The sequence below is a fragment of the Anthonomus grandis genome, chromosome 3, assembly GCF_022605725.1.
Source record: "Anthonomus grandis grandis chromosome 3, icAntGran1.3, whole genome shotgun sequence".
Taxonomy (NCBI): domain Eukaryota; kingdom Metazoa; phylum Arthropoda; class Insecta; order Coleoptera; family Curculionidae; genus Anthonomus; species Anthonomus grandis.
In genome coordinates this window covers 3436359-3459602 of record NC_065548.1, presented here as the reverse complement: position 1 = coordinate 3459602, position 23244 = coordinate 3436359, and the positions used below count along the sequence as shown (strand labels likewise).

Here is a 23244-nt window from a genome sequence, read left to right as displayed (position 1 = left end):
AGCTGTCTAAATTGGTCTTAAGGCCCTAATAATGCTTTTAAAAGATTTTAGATATATATCGCGGAGTGGCGGCTAATACAGCAAGAAACATCAAATTCTTGTATGTACAAGTGGTTATAATGTGCCTGATGCACCATCTAAGGCCCTTTTTCGTCGTAGATATAGTGAAACGCGGTAACGAAACCGTAGCTCTATGGACTTTTCCGGTTTCAGTCGCGTTACCTTTTGATGTACAACGTAATTTTTGGGTATAAGCTACAAGATTCATAAAATGGTTTATAACGCTCACATTTTATAGGGAGCGTTTTGTTTCTCCAGTTCCATGGCCTTGAATGGAGCAAGTTTCTTGACTTACATTGATGCCCTCATTTTTTCACTGATAGCATACGCTGTGGGACAATTGAAAATCTTACATTATATTTTAATTAATTTTGATGAATTTAAAGGGAAATTTGGACCAGAGATGGGAAACTTTCTTGATGATGAACTGTTATCAGTATTGACTTTTAAAAAGTGCATTAACATGCACAGGGTTATTATCAAGTAAGGACGATTTTAAATGCTATAGAAAACATAAGAGTGGAGATTTATCGTTTCCTATTAACAGATACATCGACAATTTTAATGCAGGCATGAGCGTATTCATGGTTTTCGATTTTCTGCAAACTTCGCTGCAGTTGGCCTCAATAATGAGCGAATTTATTCTGGTAAAAAATTTGATCGCCTAAGTTAAACCCACTTTTAAAACACAATAAGTTTCAGATGGATTTAACTGTGATGACCGTTTGTTATGCTGTAAGTTTCTTAATAAGTTCAACGTACAGGCTCTATATGTTTTATTATTTTGCTAATGAAATTATGTATTTGGTAAGTAAATAAGTTTAGACTTGAACAAATTCCATTTATTAAAAGCGTTTTTAGAATGAGACCTTACCGTTGTCGCTATGGCAAAGCAAATGGTACCAACAACCAAAAAGAGTCAAATATATGATGCAAATATTCATACTGAAATGTCGAACTCCCTTGGTACTAACAATTGGATCTTTTGGAAAAATGACTCTGTCGACATTTCTCTCTGTAAGACTCTCTCAGATCAAAACAAGCATTTTTTATCCACTTATTTTCAGATACTTCAGGCCAGCTATTCATACTTCACCCTCATCTACACCTCGCAGCACAAATAACCAATAAAAAATGTATTATTAAAGTGGATATAAAATTTATTGAGCAAAGGCTTACATTTGTTTCTATAAACAACAACAAAAAAAGACCTTTTTGTCATCCAAATAAAAAAGATAACATTGTAATAATTCTAAAAAACGAAAATCCTTATAAATTAATGATATAACATCCGCAACAAAACAGCAAACAAAAAAAAAAACACAGATGGACGGCATCAAATAAAATGTTCCCAGCGGGTTCCCCTTTAATCCTGAATGACCATTCCTTTTTTGTTCGCTTTGTGGGCTTCCAACACCGCTATCGCCTCTTCAACCTATGGATATACAAGTTATAATACTCGTGGCCAGTAGTATAAATATTCCTTGAGTGTAAATATTCAATGCATTAAGAATTCTACAATTTTTCCTCAATTCCATTTTTCAATTTCTAAATATGAAACTTTTTAGGTAAACTTGGGCTTGAGGCAACTTGTTCATGATTATTAAAGGGTAATTTTCTATATAAAGATTCACCTTGAAAATTACCTAAAAGTAGCAACAATAGAAAAAATTCATTCAGTATTCATATAGACCATGATAATAACTTTAACTTTTTATCATCAGACTACGGTGGTTCCTAAATTAAGTGCAAAAAAACTCCGGAGCATTGCCAATTTTTAAATGAAATTATTAAGCAACAAAAATCGTTCTTTCTTTGAATTATTAAAATAGTGAATATTAAAAAACGGCAACATGGCCTCAATTAGGGAAATCGTTAAAGCAGAAAAGCGTTATTAAATATTTTCGGTAAATCCCCTCAGTTAATCTAAAGGAAATATAAACATATTTTGATTGGTTCTTAATTTATGCTCAAAATTGTTCGCTAATAAATGATATACCCCAAAACATACATTTTGGTTGACAAAATTGCTATTAATTCTGAAAATTTTGACAAGAAAAATGCTCTCTCCTCTGCTATCTTTAAGATGTGTAAAATAACGTTAAAAAAATCATTAATTTATACTATATTGCTGTTTTTATGTGGGAATAACAACAATATAAATTATAATAATTTTTGGCATTGTCTTGATATTCTTAAAGAAATTATTAACCTATTAATCTACAAACCTTGTTCTGTACTAATTTATAAAGATTAAATAATTATGACCTACATATTACACCTCAACATTATAAACCAAACTTATAGTTTTTTAAATGAAACACCCTCTATATTTATAGACTATCAAATTTGTATTGTTTTACTGTTCAAATAAATGACAATTTTCTAAAATTAAATGTGTAAGAGAAGCTTTGGAATTGTGTTTCCAAAGCTAAGTGAGTTGTTATGCCTATAAAAATCTCTAATATAAGTTTATGATTGTTAGATAACCGGAAAAAGAAGAACTGTTTGTTTAAAGCAAATTTAAATGACCACGGATTTTTTGTTCACCTTCGTTCTTAAACATACAACAAAGAGAACACGGAAAGGAAAGACATCATCCGTACAAATTTCATATGGAATAGCTATATGAAACTGTTTTGGCAGTGGTATTTGCAGCAACACGATGCTATCGATTTATTTGGAAGACTTGTTATCTTGTCAGACGAATGCTTTTTTCAAGTTCGAGCATTTTGAATAGTTACAATACGAGGACGCTTCGGAGTTGCAGTGTCATGTTTTAGTTTGGCGGATAAATAGTTTATACATTTCTACAACTGTCTGGGCTTTTGTTTGGCTCAATTTGGTGGTCACTTTGAACAATTTATTTGAAAGGTTTTATTTGTTTATTGTTGATTTTTGAGATTTTGAGGAAATTATTTTGTCACTGTCAAATATTTGTCTACCTGCTTTGAAGTGTAAAGGTAATTGAGGTTACGAGGTACAGAAAAAGCAAACTTTTTCATCAGAAAAACGTATTTTAAATAGGTTTCTCGCAATTTTTTTTGCAAAATAATGGGATTTTTTAAAGTCTGTTAACTTAAACTTCACTTGTTCAAAGTTTCAATCCTATCGATTAAATAGAACAGGTTCTGACATGGGGTTGAAAATATTACACGTAAAACCCTATGACCCGAGATAAAAAAATGCACTGTATATGTATGTATGTATTATTTTAGGTGTATCCTACCTAAGTGTTTGTATCACTTAAAGAGTTTATTGATTTGTCTATATGTATTTTTCAATTATTGGCATGTTCTAAATTTTCTGAACTGTTAAGTTTAGTCAATTCGTATTTTTACTTATCTAATAAATTTATTTATTTTCTAAATTAGGCAGCATATAGCCACTTCAGTTTGACGTTGCTGTGTGATTTTTGTAATCATTTTGTTGGCAAATAAAGAATTATTTTATTTATCTTTTTTTTTTTAATAAAGTATTTTTTGTGTTTGTTATTTTGTTACTTAAAAAAACTCTTCAATATTTAGAAAATAATAAAAAATACCTCGCAAAAGTAACCAAAATGGTACTTTTGCCCTGTACTTTTAATAAACTTATTTTACCTTGGCACGGAGCGACTCCTGATTCTTAATCATATGCAACAACTCGGAATTGTCAATTTCCAGCAACATCCCCGTGATTTTACCCGCCATCTCCGGATGCAATTTTTCCACGATCCTAAAGAGCTGCTCCCCTAAAACCACCGATATACAACAAACTGTACACATTATAATATTGAAATAATACTGCTACCTAATAACTGTTTTTGTTCTTGGGGCGCGGCGTGCACCATCCTCGAGTCCGGCATGGGTGAATCCGGGCCGTGTCTGGTCGTATACTTTGAATTCGGACGGGCTGTCGGTCCGGACACACCTACAAAGTTAGCAAACAATTACGTTCATCTTAGCGAGTCCGTTTTACCACTGTGTCTCTCATTTTGGTACTCTCTTTATAAAAGAAGGAAAATGATGAAAATATTGAATTTGTTGAAACTACTAGTAGGAAAATTCAAGGCACTCGAAAGCTCTAATCCCAAAAAATAAAATTTAATCCCCATAAAATTAATATTATGCAACATTCACATCCTGGAGATGCTGAAAGGCAACATTCTTTTTGAATTGCTACTTCTTCTACAAGATAGTCGTAAAGTAAGAAATAAATTCGATATCTCGTGAAATTTTTTGTTTAAAATCGCTCGGACTCGTCGATTTAATTTTTTTTCGGGGCATATTTAGTGAAAAAAATCTATAATTATACATAATAGTAAAATTACTTGCCAATCCCCAAAAAGTATCTTCACCGCCTCCTATCATTTAAAACCTAAAAAAGTTCCTTTAAATCACTTCGAGCGTTTTTAATACAGAGAGAAAAAATTTTTTTTTTTTGAAAAATTTCAACACCTTGTATTTTGGAAACGAGGCACTTCCGACTATCAATGTCCTTACTTTTTTTATGCTTCTCGTATATACCAGTGGCGAAGCGTGAACTTTTTTTTCGGGTAGACAAACAATAAAAATCGTTAATTAGAAAAAAATGTATTTTCAATATTATTCACTTTAATAAAATAGAGAATGAAAGCGCATGAAATATTAACACAAAGAGAAAAATTATGTAGTGATGTAAAAAAGAAATAAATAATTACTACTAGCATAAAAAGATAGATAGATAAAAATAAATACTACTTACAAAAAAACACAACTAAAATACAATTAACAATATCGAACAGTCGTTCATAAATAACCACTAAAAAAACATTTTCTATACACCCAAAAATCAAAATACTAATTATTAAATTACTATAGCACGCGCCCTCACCAAATGCAGATTCATCAAAACAAAACAATTTTTCATTTATTATTAAGGACTGTAGGCATATACTTGTAAAGCCTTTACTTGTTTTGTTTAACAACTGTCTTTTATCGGGGTCTATTCTCGCATTATGGAAAGTTTCCAAGGTTTGTCCTGTATTTAAAAAAGGTAATAAGTCCGATATATGTAATTATAGACCTATATCTATAATTTGCAATTTTTGTAAAGTTTTTGAATTTTTAATTCACGATAGAGTTTTTCCGTTAACCAAAAATATTATTATTCCCCAACAGCACGGATTTTTTAAAGGAAGGTCTACGAGCACAAACCTTTTGCTTATAACTCAGAATATTGCTGAGGCAGTTGATAATGGGGAACAGATGGATGTTATATACCTGGATTTTAGCAAGGCTTTCGATCAATTGAATCATAGTTTAATTGTTGATAAGCTTAGTAATTTTGGATTTTCAGCTGTCTCTCTTCAATTGTTTCGCTCATATCTATGTGGTAGAAGTCAGTACGTGGAGTTATACGGCGAAAGGTCAAGCTCCTATGATGTAGATTCTGGTGTCCCGCAGGGATCTGTGCTTGGACCGCTACTGTTTAACTATTTTATTAACGATATTGGTGATAAATTGGATTGCGATTTTTTACTTTATGCAGACGATATCAAGTTATATAATAAAATAAGAAATCTCGCAGATTGTCATAGATTGCAGTATAATCTTGACTTGGTAAATGCTTGGTGTGTAGAAAATGGTCTGAAGTTGAATGTTTCTAAATGTAATGTTATGACATATACCAACAAATTAAAACCGTTATTATTTAACTACGCTTTAAATACGACTACATTAATACGCACAAATTCTTTTAAAGACTTTGGAGTGTACTTTGATACCAAACTGTCTTTCTCATACCATATTGATACAGTACTCTCAGAAGCGTCAAAATCATATGGATTTATTTATAGAAGCACTAAGGATTTCAGAAATCCAGATGCCATAAAAACATTATATTTTGCATATGTACGATCGCGATTGGAATATGCTTCGGTGATATGGTCGCCGGCTTATAATGTACACATTAACAATCTAGAGCAAGTGCAAAGGCGCTTTTTAAAATACTTATGTTTTAAGTGTGATAATGTATACCCACCTCAGGGTTTTCCACATGATGATCTGCTCCAACGTTTTAATATTTGTTCCCTAGAAACTCGACGAACCTTTTCTGCTCTTATGACATTGCATAAATTACTTAATTATCTAATCGATAGTCCGCCATTAGTGTCAAAATTATATTTTTTTGTGCCTCGTCTCAATAATAGACATCATACCACGTTTCATCTCCCTACTCCTAGAACAAATCTACTTAAATTTTCACCAATTTATACCATGTGTAGTATTTACAATAATGATGCTCATTTTGACATTTTCAATATTACAAAGGAAGCCTTATGTCGCTCACTTGAACACTAAGCCACAAGTAACCTGAGTTTGTATTAAGCTATTTTTTTGTAAATAATATAGCCATTTCCGTTAATAAAAATTGAGGTTTATAGTCAGCACATTAGGTTTTGATCGTTTTTGTTACTTATTTTCTATGCCTCTTATTACTTTTTATGTAATTTTTTAGTTAGTTTTAGTTAGCTTAGAAGATTTTTGTAACAAGTTATATATACATTTTTCTTAGTTAGCATAAGTTATATTTATGTATTTGAAGGTCTTTCCTGCCTTGTAGATGGGTATTTATTTACCTGTAAGGCTTGTATTGTAAAATAAATAAATAAATAAATAAAACAAAACTGAAGATGTATTGCGGCCGACCAGATCAAGCGTGTCCATAAACAATAACCCGCAACAGCATAATAAAATAGCTGGTCGACTTCGATAGACAAAAGCTCGAATGTCTTCCCCGCGACTAATTTTTGCATACCTAATAGGCTGGAATGCTGATGCGGCCGGACCTCTGTAGCCTGCTTAATGCGTATTTGGTTCGATTAGATGCTCCAAATTTCAGAAGACAATTATCAATGTGTCTTCCTGGGGCTCGTATACATTAATTGGGTGTCAGCCCTGTATTTTTATCTTAATCGGTGCGGCGCCTTCGGATTATTCATGTTTAGATACTATATAATAATAGTAAGGATAGCGACTACGTTCTGTGTTAATTTTCTTAAAATTTTAATTCACCAATTACATGAAATAATTACGTGCAAAAATTAATGACAAATAACTGGATAAATTTGGGTAGACAGTGTCTACCTTGTCTACTCGTACGCTTCGCCACTGGTATATACTGTAGCATTTTGACCTTATTTGAAAGGGGACACCCTATAGAGACAACAAGTACCTGTGATTGGGCGGGCGTGTTGTCTAATCGGTGCCGGTCTGGCCGGAGCCCTGTAAGCGGTACCGAGCAGCGGTAACCCGAAAGCGCCGTTCGGGCGTGGCATCGTTTGCAAAGCGGGCCAACGGGGCGCGGGTCTCAATGCCGGCGTGGGGCCGTAAATGCGGGGCGTCTGAGCCACGGCGGGTATAAGAAATGGCGGACCGCCAGCAAACTGTAAACCCTAGAAAAACAAAAAGTTGCCGTTAAAAAATATATATATACAGGGTGATTGATGGTTGTTGTTGGTAGCTTAAGACATTTACGGAGAACGGGAAATAGATTTTTTTTTTAATTTGGCATTATGAGTTCCAACTATTGATCTAACGATTAAAAATATTTTTAGCGATACAGCGTTGACGCTTATACCAAAAAGTAGTAGCAACTTGGTTATTTTAAATGGAATACCCAGTATATTATTTTATTTTCTGATCCGCTATCGCTTTATGATTGTTTTTATATAAGGTGTTCCTATTCTTAGTGGTTTTCGAGAAATTAATAATTTTCTTTATTTTGTGACCAAAACATAGCTCCAAATAAATTTTTATTACTACGGCACTGGAACGCGCAGAAAATTGAAATTATGAGCGTAATTTACGGATGTATTGTACATTAGTCTTCACTATAAAAATTTGTTCTACATTATACAGGGTTGGTCAAAATTAGTGATTTTACCGCTAGATACAAAAATCGTGAAAAATGCATTTCTTCAAATGGAACACCCTGTATATTATAACATAGTCTAAAAGGAAATTGAAATCCCTTTCTAACGAGGTATCATGTTCCTGTATCTAAGTAGTTCGGTTTCTAAAATAAAAGCAAGTTTCTGTAACGACGGGTCATTAAACTCCCATAAATATCTTCAGATTTTGCGCTCAGTAGTAGAAGATTTTCTGGATAATTTAACGCTTGAATCGCACTTGCTAATACCAATTTGGCACCCGCTCGTTGCACTGAGGAGGTGACACGTGAGTCATTTGAGAAATTGGATGACCGCTGGTTTAGGCGTTTGGGACCATGGGATTGGCCTGCGAGATCACCTGATCTTACACCACTTGATTTTTACTTTTGGGGTAATTTGAAGCAAATGGTATACAAGACACCGGTAAACAGTAACTACGTCAACGACTTATCAATTTCATTGGTCAACAAAATCCTTCTCAAATACAAGCAGCGACAACACACGCTGTACAACGCAGGATTTTCAAGTGCTTAAAAGTCAATGGCAATCATTTTGAAAATTTATTGTAAATTACTTATAATCTTAGGATAATTAAATCATTCTTAATTTAGAAAATTCTTAGTTATTTGCGTATTTTTAAAAATAAGTCCATACTATTATAGATTTTTGAAAAGGTAAAAAAAAGACCAATTTTATGAACTATAAATATATAGAGTGTTCCATTTAAAAAAACATGTTTGGATTATAACTCAAAAACTATTAATCAAAAAAAAAATATATATCTACACCATTAGATTTTACGAAAAAAAATCTATAAGAATGAGTTTTTACTTTTACAAAAACTGTAAAAATAACGGAGATACGACGGAGGTCCCAAAATGCAAAAATTTCAAAAATGCCCTGTATCTTAAAAAATAAAAGGGCTATGAAAATTTTGTTAACAGCATCTTTAGTTTTACGAAAAAGTAGCACAGTGTCGCGAAAACCGCAACTCTCTGTCTCTAAAAATAACAGAGATATCCCGCAAAAGTACCCAAAATGGGACACCCTGTACAGTTCTATGCGTCAAATCTTTTGAAAATTTGCAAGTCCGCACTTTTTTGGATCGTCTTGACATTTTCAATCCTGAAATTGGTGTAAATCCAATTTTAGAAAAGAATTTAGAGGCGCTTACCCTTATGATGGCCCGTATACCCTGCTTGCAATAAAAAAATTTAAAATCTAAAACACCATCTAATTAGCCATGAAAAAATCTAAAATTATCGTTTTTTGCATTTTTTCGATAAAATTGATTTGATAAAAATGAAAGCAGTCACAACCCACTTCGTTTTTTTCTAATTTGATAGTTTCATCGGGTTTAATAATGCTCCCTTTTCGTTTATCAGTGATTTTCTCGAAAACGCTTAATTATATCGAAAAATAGCAAGAGACGAAAATTTTAGATTTTTTTAAGGTTAACTAGATGGTGTTACTACTAGACTAGATTTTTAATTTTTTTTTATCAAAAATATAAGATAGGTGCCATCACAAGGGTAAGCTCTCCTGAATCATCCCCTAAAATTGGATTTACACCATCTTTGGGACAGAAAATAAAATCAGCACTCAAAAAAATTGCAGAAGATTTTTCGCATAACTGTATTTATAGTTCCAAATAATCGATTTTCTTTAATTTGCGCGGGCTGCAGCTCTGAGGGAACGCATTTTAGGATACATGTTCATTGGAAATAATTGTTTGCCTTTACGTGCTTAACTTGAAGCAATTTTTCATTTTATTTCAGTGCCAGAATTATTTATATTAGGCAACTAAAGTCGTTTCTCGTTTTTAATCTTTTTTTGCCTTTTCCAGGTCTTTAAGTTCTTCCAGGCATTTTTTTAACATCTTCCAAGCATTGAAAAATATTAGAGGCCATATTTACTAACCATTTGAACTAATGTTTTTAAATTCCAGTAACAATAATCATATTAATTAACTCACTTTTAAAATAAAAAAAATTGCAAATTGTTGAATTAAAACTGAAATATAACATCTTACTTGTTGTCTAGCTGCCTGGGCCCTAGCGACATACTGACTAGTAAGCAGGGCCCTCCTAGCCTCCTTCCTCTGGGCCAAAGCAACATACAACGGCTTAGAACCAACAATTTTTCCATTCATCTCGTGTATCGCTTTGTTCGCTTCATCGGGGGCTGAAAAGCAAACAAAACCAAAGCCACGCGACCGTCCGTTCTCGGTCATCACCTGTAATAAGAAAAGATAATTAAGATGGCTACAAAAAAAAATAGGGGTAAGCCACGTTGATCCCAAAAATGTTCATTCATCCAAAACTCGAAAGGGATACGGAACAAATTATGGACACGCCAGGTACGAACTGTAAATGCAGCATTGCCGTATTTTTTTTTTACCCCGCGGCCCATATATTTTTACACAATTAGGATTATTATACATATTATGAGTGTGTTTCACTTGCAAGCAGTTTGCAGACCTGGGTAATCAATGACTTGTTGTGGAACGATACTCTGCGCTCGAGAAGCACTTGAATGATATAAGGGAGATATGTAGAGAATTCATTGTATAAAATAGTAATAAAATAAGGAGACGTTTTTAACATATTTTATAATAATAATAATAATAATAATAATAATAAACGTCTTTATATTACATAAAAATATGGTTTAATATATTATAGTAAAGTAATATAGTAAATTTATATGGTTTATCTGTTAAGAACAACACAACACCAAAGTTTCAGTATTATAATTTGTCACAAGATTTTTAGGTTTTTTTGAGTCCATGGGTTAGTAATGTAATAATAACAGCCTTAACATGAACCTGACATCTGCCGTCCATCTCTCTGTCTGCTCCAGAAACCAATATACAAGGTGTCCCATTTTTAATGGGATTAAATGGAAAACTCCATTATTATAATAGATACGAGGATGCCGTTTGCACATTACTACCCGACTTTTTGGAGACACGAAAAATGGTGTAATCAGATTTTGCATAGCCCCCGTAGTTTTTGACCTATACAGGGGAAAAATGAAAAATTTGTGATTTGAAGAATATGCTATATATCTTTGTTCATATATTTGAAATGATAAATAACAATAATAAATAACATGAAATTTTATATCTTTTTATTTAGGTAGGTACCTACTTCATGAAAACATCTTGTCGGACTTGCATTGTCTTATTTATTTAATGTAACACGACGTTTCGGTTGGTAAGTATCTCCAACCGTTATCAAGTGTAAACTGGTTTACACAAAACACGTGTTACATTAAATAAATAAGACAATGCAAGTCCGACAAGATGTTTTCACCGTACCATTGTCTACCACCTTCAAATACCTACTTCATTACATTATACTTTTCAACATTTTCGATCAACACATTCTTTTTCTTTAAAACCAAAAATTAAACCTCAAACGCAAGTCACATCCCTAGAATAGTCATTATAGCTGACTATGAAAATTGTCTCTATATATACGATCGTCGTTAGGTTAAGTTTAGTATTAGTTCCGTGTCAAAGCTCGCTGTTCGGGAATATTGTTCACCATACGTTTGCACTCCTAGTTAACCTTATTTTAATAAATGTTTTTTTAAAAGAAGCTCCGTCGATTTTGTTATTTAACTGGCGCTGCGAACAGGATTAATGAACCTCCTTGGTACTGGTATTCTAATCTAATATTGTCCATTCAAGATCAATACATCCAAATAACATCGTTAAATATTTTTTTAGAAAAATTGTCAAGATTTTTTTCTTTTGCACATTTGAAAACACTTAGTACACACACTTTACTTGATTTAGAGATTTTAACAGTAAATGAAATAAAGGAAATCTGGGAATTTTTAAATTTACACTATCCTGAAAATGCCCTATGGTCCATTGAACATCTCTCGGAATTAACACTTATTTGTAAAACCGGATTATTAATATTCGACGAAATGGCAATTTTAGCCATAAAAATCCCAATGTTTGAGAAAAACGCATGTAATCTAAATTTTGTATACCCGATCCCAAATAATCAATCAAAAATGTTATTTAGTCCTAGTAAATGTTATTGTAAAGACCTTTGGTACCAAAACTGTATAGAAATTAATTCAAAATGGTTATGTTCAAATCCTCTTATTATTAACTGTAAATTACCAGAAAACTGTCAATATGTGACTGTTCTCAATAACTATCAAGTACATACGATAACGTACAAAAGGTCCTTACTGTTCTGTGCCAAGAAGGAAGAAATTGTTTACGAAAACTGTTTCCAGTTCCAAAAATTAAATATAGTAGGTTGCTCTCTTATACAAAGTCAGTGCGATGTAATTATTAACCATCACAAATATGCCTTGGCTATAAATAACGTATCTATAAAACAACTTCCAGATGCCACTAGGTTGCAACCATCAATTTTTTCTATTCATTTGCCATTGAAACATTTGGAAAACCCTGCAAAAATCCAAGATGATCTTTTAGATTCAGGCTCATCAAGTCCCAAAATTCGCAGAAGGAATGTTGGAATATTATAAACGACATACGCAATAAAAACTTTCATTGCCCTGCTTCCGTTCCCAATGTTTCCCCAAACGCGCTTAACAACTTTTATTGCAGTATAGCAGATAATCTCCAACAACGCTCGACTCCATCAGTAGATCCAATGACTTACTTGCCAGCTGTCAACGTTTCAGACTCCTTTCTGTTTTTTCCAACTGATCTGACAGAATTAAAAGGCGTCTTAAAATCGATAAAAAACAAAAACAGTTCGGGTGAGGATGGCATATCTGCAAACATTCTTCTCAATATTCCTGATTCAGCCTTAACGGTCCTGGTAAAAGCAATTAACCAGTCATGGGAACAGAAACATTTCCCTCTTGTCTAAAAACAGCCAAAGTCATTCCAGTCCACAAAGAAGAAGACATGGAGAATCCTTCTAATTTTCGGCCAATATCACTTCTATCCACCATGTCAAAAATCATAGAAAAACTGGTGAAAACTCGTATGCTGTCTTTTATTAATGCAAATATTTGACTTAGAATCTGTTAATTTTGATGAAATTATCCCGCAAAAAGAAACTCACTATATTATAGTTTTAGTTGTATGTATCATATTAGTATCTAGTATATGTATAACACTATACCAGTGGAAGAAATACAGCTCCCTGAAGGTCATTCCAGTGAAGACGTTTCGGCAGATCATCAACGAGGACGTTGAAAAATCTGAGGGTTGAGGAGTCACATCCCTAGAATAGTCATGATAGTATGTATGTAAGTATGTAAATTGTATAGTATGTAAATTGTCTCTATATATACGATCGTCGTTAGGTTAAGTTTAGTATTAGTTCCGTGTGAAAGCTCGCTGTTCGGGATTATTGTTCACCATACGTTTGCAAACCTAGTTAACCTTATTTGAATAAATGTTTTTTAAAAGAAGCTCCGTCGATCTTGTTATTTAACTCGCAATAATTACCTACCTATTATATGGTAGGTATTATAAATACCTACAGTAGGTATTTTAACTTACTATGGGTTTTAACTCAATTTTCAGTTATTAGATATTATAAACAAATATCAAAAAACAAACTTTAAATTTAATTTTCTACACTTTAAAGTGTTGTACCTATTTTTTTCTTAATACTGCGCGATAGGTACAATAAATAAACCAACAAATAAACATCGATAGCGTTTCCAATCGGTAACTCAGCCTGATGTTGCTTGGACAAAATTTCCGCTTTAAATGAAATTGAGACTTTGCCAATATTTACTGCGTCTACATGAATATTCCCTAGAAAATTGATATCGAAAACGCCCGACACATTTGGATGAATGAACATTTGGTTATATGAGCTTTCGGATCGGTAAAGCTCTCTCAAAAAATAATCGTGCGTGCTTACCTTAGCGGAAGTAATATTCCCAAAACATTCAAACTCAGACTTCAACCTCTCATCGGTAAAAGAATCGTCCAAGTTCTTAATGTAGACATTCACCCCTTGAAACTTGCTAAATCTCTCCATCCGTTGCTGCTCATATTTCTTCCTCAGCTCGTTCATTCGTTCGGCCTTCTTTTGGGCCCTGCCCACGTACAGGGTGCGCCCTTCAAATTCGCTCCCGTTCATCTCCTGTACGGCTTTCTCGGCAGCCTTCGGGTCTTCATAGGCGACGAACCCGAAACCTTTGCTGCTTTTATCCGGATGCCTCGCCACCATGCTGCTGGTCACCTTACCAAACTTGGAAAAGATCTCGAAAAACTGCTCGTCCGACATCAGCTGCCCAAAGTTTTTCACGTAAATATTAGTGAATTGCTTCGCCTTCTCCCCCAAAGCCTTTTCCCGTTCAATCCGCGGCACAAACTTGCCTACATACACCGTTTTTTCATTCAGTAACATGCCGTTTACCTTCTCGATAGCGCGATTGGCAATTTCTTCCGATTCAAAGTGCACAAATCCGTAACCTGTTAAATTTAAAAAAAAAAAAAAAACAAATAAAAATGTTAAAATAATCCTTTTTTATGAATAAGAAATTTGTCATTCATAAAATCACTCGCCTACGGTTCTCAACTCAGGAACTCAAACACTGGAAATTAATTTTATTTGTCCAAGCAGTTGAACGCAGTTAATATTTAACGAGTAATTCTCTTAAATTTAAATTTTCTTTACTTTTCCAGGTAGTTTTCCAAATATTTCTTACAACTTTTTTTCTTTCCCAACGGGTTTAAATAGATTTTCATTATTAGAAATCATTGAACTTAAATCTGCATTATTCGAGGCTCCCTCAAAATCCCTAAATCAGGTTCCCATGAATGAAAAAAGGCGATTTTACACACGTGTAACATACAAAATTTTTCCTACTACCGAAGAAAGCATTAAAAATCAAAAATACCAAATTACTTTACGGTAAAAAAAGGCCTAAATATTTTTTGACAAATTATTAATTAAACGTGAAATAAACGTCAAATTACTTTTTACGCACTATTATACTGCATGTGAATGGGTAATAACAGGAGGGAAAAAGGGATGGTAAAAGTATGGAAAGTGGGTCCAAAACATGGGTACAAGGAAACCAAGAGAAAGAGAGGAGGGAGACTTAATAGAGGTGACTGCTTCAGGGATCTTCTCGGTAAAATGATCCCGACGATCAACAAACCAGGAAATTACCAAAAGCACTAACAATACCCATAAACCTAAAAGAAAATCTTACAAGGAAGAACAGACAGGGAAATTTATAAATACAATCAATTATATTGATCCATACTAAGACTATGTACAAGCATTATGGTGTAACTAATAATTTACTTAAAAGAAATTAGCAATAAAATAAATATTAACCGTTGCTTTGGTTATTCAATTAGCCACTATTAAATTACAAGCTTTAGTGTGAGAGCAATTAAAACTTTCAGGCTTACACTAGTTCGTTCAGTTACTAAAGTTCATTGTTTAACTTTGAAAGTTATACATTATACATATTACATGTAAAAAACATGTTCCATAACAATGGGAACATCTCATATATTGTCATTTGGGGATAAAAGTTCGCGTAAGTACTTTCGAAATAGACCTATTTATCCAGTTATACGGTTTATTATAATGAAATAACTAATATACTCTTAAGTATTATGAAAATATTCAAAACAACACTTTAGTAGTGAAATCTAAAAATGAGAGTGATAAAGTGTATTTTTAAAGTTAGTATTTAGTATAATATACCACAGTAAAGCTAACAAATATCGATAGAACTTTGGTTTACTGGTTAGATGGTTTACTGACTGCATGGTCCACTGTACATCACAAACATGGCTCTAAGATGGCCGCTTGATTGAAACAGAGGACCCGGGTGGATTGGTTTAACAGTAGATGTCAATGTAGCTGATGTTGAAGTAGATGAGACAAGATTTCTACTTCTTATAGTAGTAGACCAAAACCATACCAAGAAAAAAAAAGGCCTGAAAGTAGAAGAATACCCAGACTTTTACTAAGAGCACCTTTTTTATGTAAAAAGCATAGGAACATTATAATCTAATGCCCAAACGGGCAGAAATTAAAGTCTTAAAGAAATGGGCCTAAATTTACCAAATACCCCCTGATTCTGAAGCCCCTGGTAAATATTTTTTTTATTTAGTAGGTTCAAAAGAATAAACGTACTAACAATAATTTACCTCCCAAAATTGGTTGCGGTAGCTAAAGTAGTTCCGGAGCTATTAAAAAAAACTAGTTATTAAAGGTTATTTTCAAAGAGCTCTAGCTCCCTGCTAGAAGCTTTTCCGGACCCATGTTTATATGAACTTTTGTTTTTCTTTTGACATTTTCCATCTGCCCTAGAAGTTTGTAACATGATCAACAGAATACCCTGTATAATGATGGTTAAACTTCAATGTATGCTTGAATATATTTATATAAAATTACATGTGTAATGTCTTAGAGTATCATAAACCAAGATGCCAAATGAAAATCTTAAGCCTTTTATTGGGAACACAAACCCAGACACTAAACAAAGAACCTTGAAAAAGTTGGGATATAACCCAATGCCACTTATAATCCTGCACTAATGCAGTTATGGTACAAAAAGGTGAGTTTTCAACTTTTAATGGGAGTGAAACTGGTAAAAGTACGAAGAAATCAACCTTCTTCAAAGGCTTGTTCTTCAGGAATCCTAGAGGTCAAAGATTTTTGCACCAGAAGTGTTTTTAGTGGGGATATAGAAGAATGAGCTGGGATCTTATTGACTAGGATATGACTTCTGACATTAATAAAATCAAAACAATTAAAAAAAAATAATTTTATGATTAATAATTCGAGTTTCACCATAAGGGTTGAAAATTCTTGATATCAACTGAATTGAATTAATACTAAAATGAGAACTGTTTATTTCATTAACTTTAGTACCAAAATAACCTAAAAATTTCCTTTTATACTTCTACAATCGAGCTATGCCTTTGCTAACATTTTGAGTTTATGTAATTTTCTTACTTTGTATGTATCTAAAGAAAAATAAACTGTAACAAACCCTTGGAATAACCCGCCTCGTCCAATGCCACCTTGCAGCTCAAAATGTTACCAAAAGCGGAAAACGTGTCGTACATCGCTTTATTATCGATGTTCTTATCCAGGTTTTTAATGAAGACGTTTCCGATGCCAGATTTTCTTAAGGAGGGGTCGCGCTGACACCACATGATCCTAATCGGTTTACCCTTCAAGGGGTCAAAGTTCATCGTGTCCAAGGCCCTTTCCGCGTCCTCCGGACTATTGAAATTCACGTAGCCATAGCCTAGGGATTGTTTGGTTCTTGCGTCGCGACATATGCGTAGTGAAAGAACCTGCAATACAGAAAAGACTATTAGATATTACCGTAATATACATTTTTTTGGAGCAAATACTTGTACAGTTTACAAACCCTAGAAAAGAGTACTTAAGCTTATATGTTTAGAACAAGGATCTCAGAAACTAAACTAGCTAACTAAATAAAAATTATGGTGGCTGTAGCACTCTAATATTTAGAGGTATTTTATTAAAATATTCCGCAGCCATGCATTCTAATCTGCTGTGACTTTTTTAAAGTTTACAAAAATTTGGTACATATTACATTTTTTCCACTTTGTGTTTAATAAGAGTGCAGCTCCCCTGAGCAGTAAACCTAATTTCTCATAATGAATAAAGAGATAAAGTTAAAAAAAAGATAAGTTAAGAATCATCAGTTTATCAAAATCATTTCTGTAATCCACTCTGTAGATCAATCGACAATCTCACAACGCTCCTTTGCAGTTCAACTACCACATATGTACCTCTATGACCTTACAGAGTATAGCAGTATTCAGACATGAGTTGACCCTTGGAGCAACTGTCAGTCTTAATATATTTGAGAGTGAAATAAGGAAAGAGATAAAAAGAGCATCAAACATACTAAATACTAAGCTGACAACTTCAGAGTACACTACCGGTTAATGAAACTTAAATGTAAAGTTTATATAAAATGAAAGATTTGATAGAGCGTAATCTAACTTTTACCTGGTCCCTCCCACCTAAAGGAGTTTTACATTTTAAAATTGTTAATCCTGGTAAAGTACTTAATTTTTTTTACATTTTTTACATACCATAGTTTCATTAACACAAAATCAACATTCACAATTTACAAATATCTCCTGTAGGTCCAAAACATAACTAGTAGAAATACTTTCTTGATCTAATCATTCCAGCTTTGAATAGTTGATTTCAAATAAAATTGTGCCAACCAGCCTCATTTCTAATAATTTAAAAAAAAATTATTTCTTTAATGTGATTTCCTGTGCATGACAAAAATAACCATGATAGGCAGACAAAATGTGTGGACTATTGAAGATCTTATAATGAAAAGTATTGCTAATAGGTGATTTATTTATATGCTCTTTCCAAGGCCATCATCTATCATGTCTAACATAGAATAAGAAGCAGAGTACTGGATAATAATACTAGTATCAACTGCAAAAAGATAGGTATTAAACATTTAGAAGATCTTTAATGTAAATGAGTGATGGCAGAAGGACATGGACAAAATCTTGTAGGTTTCTGTCAGTTGACACACAATTCATAAAACCAACATGTTGACTGCAACCCTTGAGGTATACCTCAAGTAGTCTCACACCATCAACATCCAGATGGTATAGTTTTAATTGTTAGATAAGGTTTACATAAGAGACACAATCAAATACTTGAGCGAGGTCATAAAAAGAAGTCAATGAATCCATACCCAAATCCCATGCTTCTGTGAAAACCAAATTAGGTGTCTGCAAATAGATATTTAATTGATATTTTCAAATTGATCCAAAAATGTTGGAAAATATGGAAAGGAGAGAAATGATTTGTTAGTTCATAGTTCATTGTGGGAAGATACTGTCAAAACAAGTTTGGTCAATAGAACAAATATAAGTTCTCTAAGACTATAGTATTAATATCAATGCAGTTTCCACCCTTTTTCTAATATTTTAATTTTTTCATTGTACATAAAATAGTTACTATAAAAAATAAACCCAGACGTTCAAATATTTACATAAAATATCCAGTGTATAAGAAATAAGACATTAGACTTAGAAGTCACTCTAGATAAACTTAACAAAAATTATGAAATTTTATGCCTGAGCGAGCACTGGCTCAGGCCAGGGGAGGAGAATTTCATCCACATTGATGGGTACCAACTGCTTGTTATACGAGAATACACAGTCAGCACGGAGGTGTTTGCGTTCTTGTCCAAGATGGGAAGGAAAAATATTATAGTGAGATGCTTAATATACAGAACTACAGCATTGAAGGACAAATTGAAGTATGTGGAATTTTAAATAAAAATCAACAATTATTGATTCTGTGTGTATATAGGTCATGTCTTGGTGACTTTAATGTTTTTCTTGATGTCTTTGAGGAATTGTGTCAGAGTTTATGTTCAGCTTTCAAGAATTTTAGGATAGTTATGATGACAGGTGATTTTAATGTCAATTTATTGCCAGAAAAAAATCTAAATGAGAGTGGGATGGAAAAGCAGAAATTTTTGGATCTTTTACACTCTTATAATTTTAATCAAACAATATTTGATACAACAACACCAAATCTATTAAATAAAATATCATGTATACATAATTTTTTCATTAACTTTTTTGATTTTAGCAATGCTGAAGTATTGAAAACAGCCCTTTCTGATCACCATGCAATACAGATCTCAATTAATACAAGTCTAAACACCGACAAAGAAGTTGGTGCATGGAAAATGGGGAGAATATTTTCAAAATCTAAATTACAGGCTTTATGTTCTGAAATGACTGGCTGTGTGTGGGATGATGTGCTGGGGGAGGCGGATGCTGAAAAAGCTTTTAATAAGCGGGCAGGTATTTTGGATACTAAGCTCAACCAAATATTTCCAATAAAAAAATAAAATCAAAAAGCTGAAAGAATAGATCCTGGTTAACACAAGGCATCAAGATCTCATCAAAAAAGAAACACAATTTATTTCATCAAATGATTTCTGGACATGTTAGCAAAAATTACTATAAAAAATATCTGAGAATAAAGGGAAGGCTACATGGTCTTTAATTAAAAAATGTACAAACAAAAAGTCTCAAAAAAAAATCATTATTGGAATGTTCAAATACTAAATCTGATTTTCTTGACACTGTTAATGACTACTTCTTAAATATCTGTCCTGACATTAACTTTAACAATAATATTGATCTAAGCAAAATAAAGAGACATCCAAACAGCATTTTTTTGGCTCCTACCAATCCAACTGAAGTAGAGAACACAATAAAACAACTAAAAAATAAGAGATCAACAGGTCATGATGACATTCATATTTCATTTTTAAAGCAGATTTCAGGGCAATTGGCAAGGCCACTAGCTCATGTCATAAACTTATCAATTCAACAGGGTACCTATCCAACACTTCTCAAAATTACTCTAGTTAAACCGGTCTTCAAAAAAGACAATCCCTCTGAACCTAAAAACTACCGTCCAATATCACTGCTCCCCAATATAAACAAGGTTTTTGAAAAAATTATATACACCAGGCTTGAAACTTATCTTGAGAAACATCAAATACTGACAGAATTACAGAACAGGTTTAGAAAAGGCAGATCAACAGTTAGGGCTATATATCAAGCACTGCAGAAAATTATTAAATCAATGAATGATCGAAAAGCTACAATGGCAATTTTTCTTGACCTATCCAAGGCTTTTGACAGTGTTGACCATTCAATACTGCTTAAAAAACTAGAAGCCTATGGAATCAGAGGAGTTACCCTTAAACTTCTAGAGTCCTATTTGTCAAACCGTAGGTAGTGTGTAGTTGACAGAATGAGTGATGGTAGACAGTTCAAGTCTGGTTACAAAGAAATAAAAAAAGGTGTGCCTCAGGGGTCCGTTCTGGGACCATTGCTGTATATAATCTACACCAATGATGTCACCAATGTCTATGATGATATGGTTATGTTTGCTGATGACACAAGTCTTATATGCAGCAAAAATACAGATCAGGAGTGTATGCAAATCAAGTGGCCCAAACTGTTGGATTGCTAGAAGACTGGTTTAGCATAAATAATCTTCTGCTGAATGTCAACAAAGGGCAAATATTAAACTTTAAACAACGGCCTAGTGAAAGCTCTCTAGTGCAAATTGGAAGGACAAAGAACACAGCAGTCAGCTAACTTCCTTGGGGTAATGATGGATGAAAGATTGGATTGGGGTGCCCATGTTGAGTTGGTGGCAGCAAATATGTCCAGATATTGCTTCGCTTTGAGACTAATAACACAGGAGGTGGGTACAGTGGCTTCCCTTTCAGCATATCATGCCTATATACAGTCCAGAGTCAGATATGGTATAATTCTTTGGGGGAATTCGGGGGACTCTGAAAGAGTTCTTATCTTGCAAAAAAGGTGCTTGAGAACTATATTTAATTTACCCTATCAAGAATCCTGTAAACCATATTTTATTAATCATAACATCCTAACATTTTATTGTATTTATATCTATGAATGTGTTTCGTTTATCCTTGACAATAAAATCTTTTTTGAGAATCTGAAAGGGCAACATCCGCATAATACTAGGTTCAAAAACAATTTCAAGACTTGTAAACCAAATTTTACATTTGTTAAGAAAAATGTGGTACATAGTATCTTAGATGTCTGGAATAAACTCCCAATAAACTTCAGAGAAAAATCAGATAAAGAGATAAAGAAAGATCTAAAAATATATCTGCAAGAAAAGGCCTTTTATTCTCTTCATGAGTATATGGAGAAAATTTAAATGAAACTCTCATCTAGTATTGTGTATTAGTGCATGAGTTAATTTGTGAATGAATATTATATTTTCTTGTTATTTAATTTTTGTGTACTCGCGTTTTGCCTTTTTATTTATATTTAAATTTAATATTTTGATAAATCATGACATGAATGGATAAGTGACTGAATGCTTTAAATTTTATAAATATTTTAATTGTATACTTAACTAAGTTAGAATTTTTTTTACCGACAAAATCCACACCTCAGATAGGTAATAAAAAATGTGTATTGTTGTAACTACATGTTTTATGGATTTAATAAAAGATTTGATATAAAAAATTATTTTATTCTTTTTAACATTCCTTAAACCTCGACAAGATCATGTGCTAAAAGTAGTTAGTTCTCGGTTGAAATATTAACCATATCAGACTAATATTCTTAGACCTCGGCAATTACAAATCTTTATATGGACATGAATAGAATCTTATAATACATTTTTGTTTGTGGAGCTAAAGCATCTTTCATAGAGCACCCTATCTATTTCCAAAATTTAATTTTTAAATAAAGGTATAGACCTTCAAAGGCTCGGAAATGGGCACCACATACATGTGAAAGGCATATATTGGATTTATATGGTTCGATTAGGAAAACTGTAAAGATGAGGCCCCAACAACATCACACACATGCCTTATCTCAACCCCAACTGAAAAATTCCTAAAAAAACAAACTGACAAATGAAAAATGAAAAATATCAATAGTCTTTAGGACCAAACAGGGGGGCATCAAATGGATATATAAATTTTTCTCTTGCATACCTGTGGCTAATATTGGAAATTATTTATTGATTCGTAATATTTTCGAAAAATTATTAAAAGATTCGTAATTTAAATTAAAAGGTGCAAAATTGTGCACCTGCTAAAATAAATGTCAGATGACGGCGGTCACGTGACGACTCCCTTATATGATATACACCGAAATCACGTGACTTTTGAAAACTTACTGGTACCCGGTCAAAGGTAAACAATTATTAATTGCTCAAGGTGTAAATATAATAATTCCTCTTTGAGATAAAAATTAATTAAAAATCTTCGGGATTTAGTGAGTGTAAACTGAAGGAATTTACCTGTCCGGCGGTAGAAAACTTCTCGTAAAGCATGCCCTCGGTGACGTCCTGGTGCAAATCGCCCACGTAAAGGGATCCCATGGGAAACATGACTCCTTGCGGCGGGATGTTATTCATGTCGGTTTTCTTCTTAACTTTATTACAACTAAACAAATACACTTAAACGGATTCTGCTTAAATCACTACGTTACACTCACAAAACACTACTACTTTTTTTAGGGTTTTTTTCGCAATTTTTTTTTTTTGGGGATGAACAAAAATTACCGTTTGGGTATGAGATTGTTTCTCGTTGCTCGCGGCAACTACATCACACAACCGGCCGAAGGAAACTTGATTTTAGCTATTTCGGAACTTGAGGTAAGGCTTATCGCACGTTTATAATTTATTTCCCGGTGTTGTGAAAGATCAGGAAATTGTATTCCCGCTAAA

At 33.1% G+C, this 23244-nt stretch overlaps 2 protein-coding genes and 1 long non-coding RNA gene across 5 annotated transcripts in view; 2 read left to right on the top strand and 1 right to left on the bottom strand.

Annotated features, from left to right (window-relative positions):
• LOC126733894 (odorant receptor 33c-like) overlaps window positions 1–3518 on the top strand; it is an 8670-nt gene extending 5152 nt beyond the window's left edge. The window contains exons 2-7 of one of the 2 annotated variants that reach the window (XM_050437342.1): window positions 45–248; window positions 299–543; window positions 608–707; window positions 763–867; window positions 922–1077; window positions 1128–3518. In XM_050437342.1, the coding sequence (XP_050293299.1) occupies window positions 45–248; window positions 299–543; window positions 608–707; window positions 763–867; window positions 922–1077; window positions 1128–1184 (867 nt within the window). In that variant the 3' untranslated portion in view covers window positions 1185–3518. Of the gene's footprint in view, window positions 1–44; window positions 249–298; window positions 544–607; window positions 708–762; window positions 868–921 lie in introns of both variants that reach the window. The other variant, XM_050437341.1, reaches the window with a different exon arrangement.
• The window catches only part of LOC126733898 (uncharacterized), a 134289-nt gene that overhangs the window by 69572 nt on the left and 41473 nt on the right, over window positions 1–23244 (top strand). The gene's annotated exons all lie outside the window — the stretch shown is intronic.
• Window positions 1200–23244, bottom strand: LOC126733892 (polyadenylate-binding protein 4-like). Of its 2 annotated transcripts, none has more exons than XM_050437340.1 (8): window positions 22816–23244; window positions 16964–17273; window positions 13858–14414; window positions 10008–10211; window positions 7258–7477; window positions 3853–3954; window positions 3663–3793; window positions 1200–1495 (listed from the first exon to the last, which is right to left on the bottom strand). In XM_050437340.1, the coding sequence occupies exons 1-8, from the start codon at window positions 22930–22932 to the stop codon at window positions 1427–1429; spliced, it is 1710 nt and encodes a 569-aa protein (XP_050293297.1). In that variant the 5' UTR covers window positions 22933–23244; the 3' UTR covers window positions 1200–1426. The 2 variants fall into 2 exon arrangements, with proteins under 2 accessions (XP_050293297.1, XP_050293296.1); XM_050437339.1 differs by having other exon boundaries at window positions 3853–3972; window positions 22816–23242.

What these genes read in the sequence shown, in the direction of transcription:
- LOC126733892 (XM_050437339.1), bottom strand. Translation starts at nt 22,932, where the DNA reads ATGAATAACATCCCGCCGCAAGGAGTCATGTTTCCCATGGGATCCCTT. An exon ending in AGTTTTCTACCGCCGGACAG is followed by an intron (nt 17,274 to 22,815) that starts GTAAATTCCTTC and finishes TCTGTATTGCAG; the next exon opens with GTTCTTTCACTACGCATATG. An exon ending in CCCAGGCAGCTAGACAACAA is followed by an intron (nt 7,478 to 10,007) that starts GTAAGATGTTAT and finishes TTGTTTTTCTAG; the next exon opens with GGTTTACAGTTTGCTGGCGG.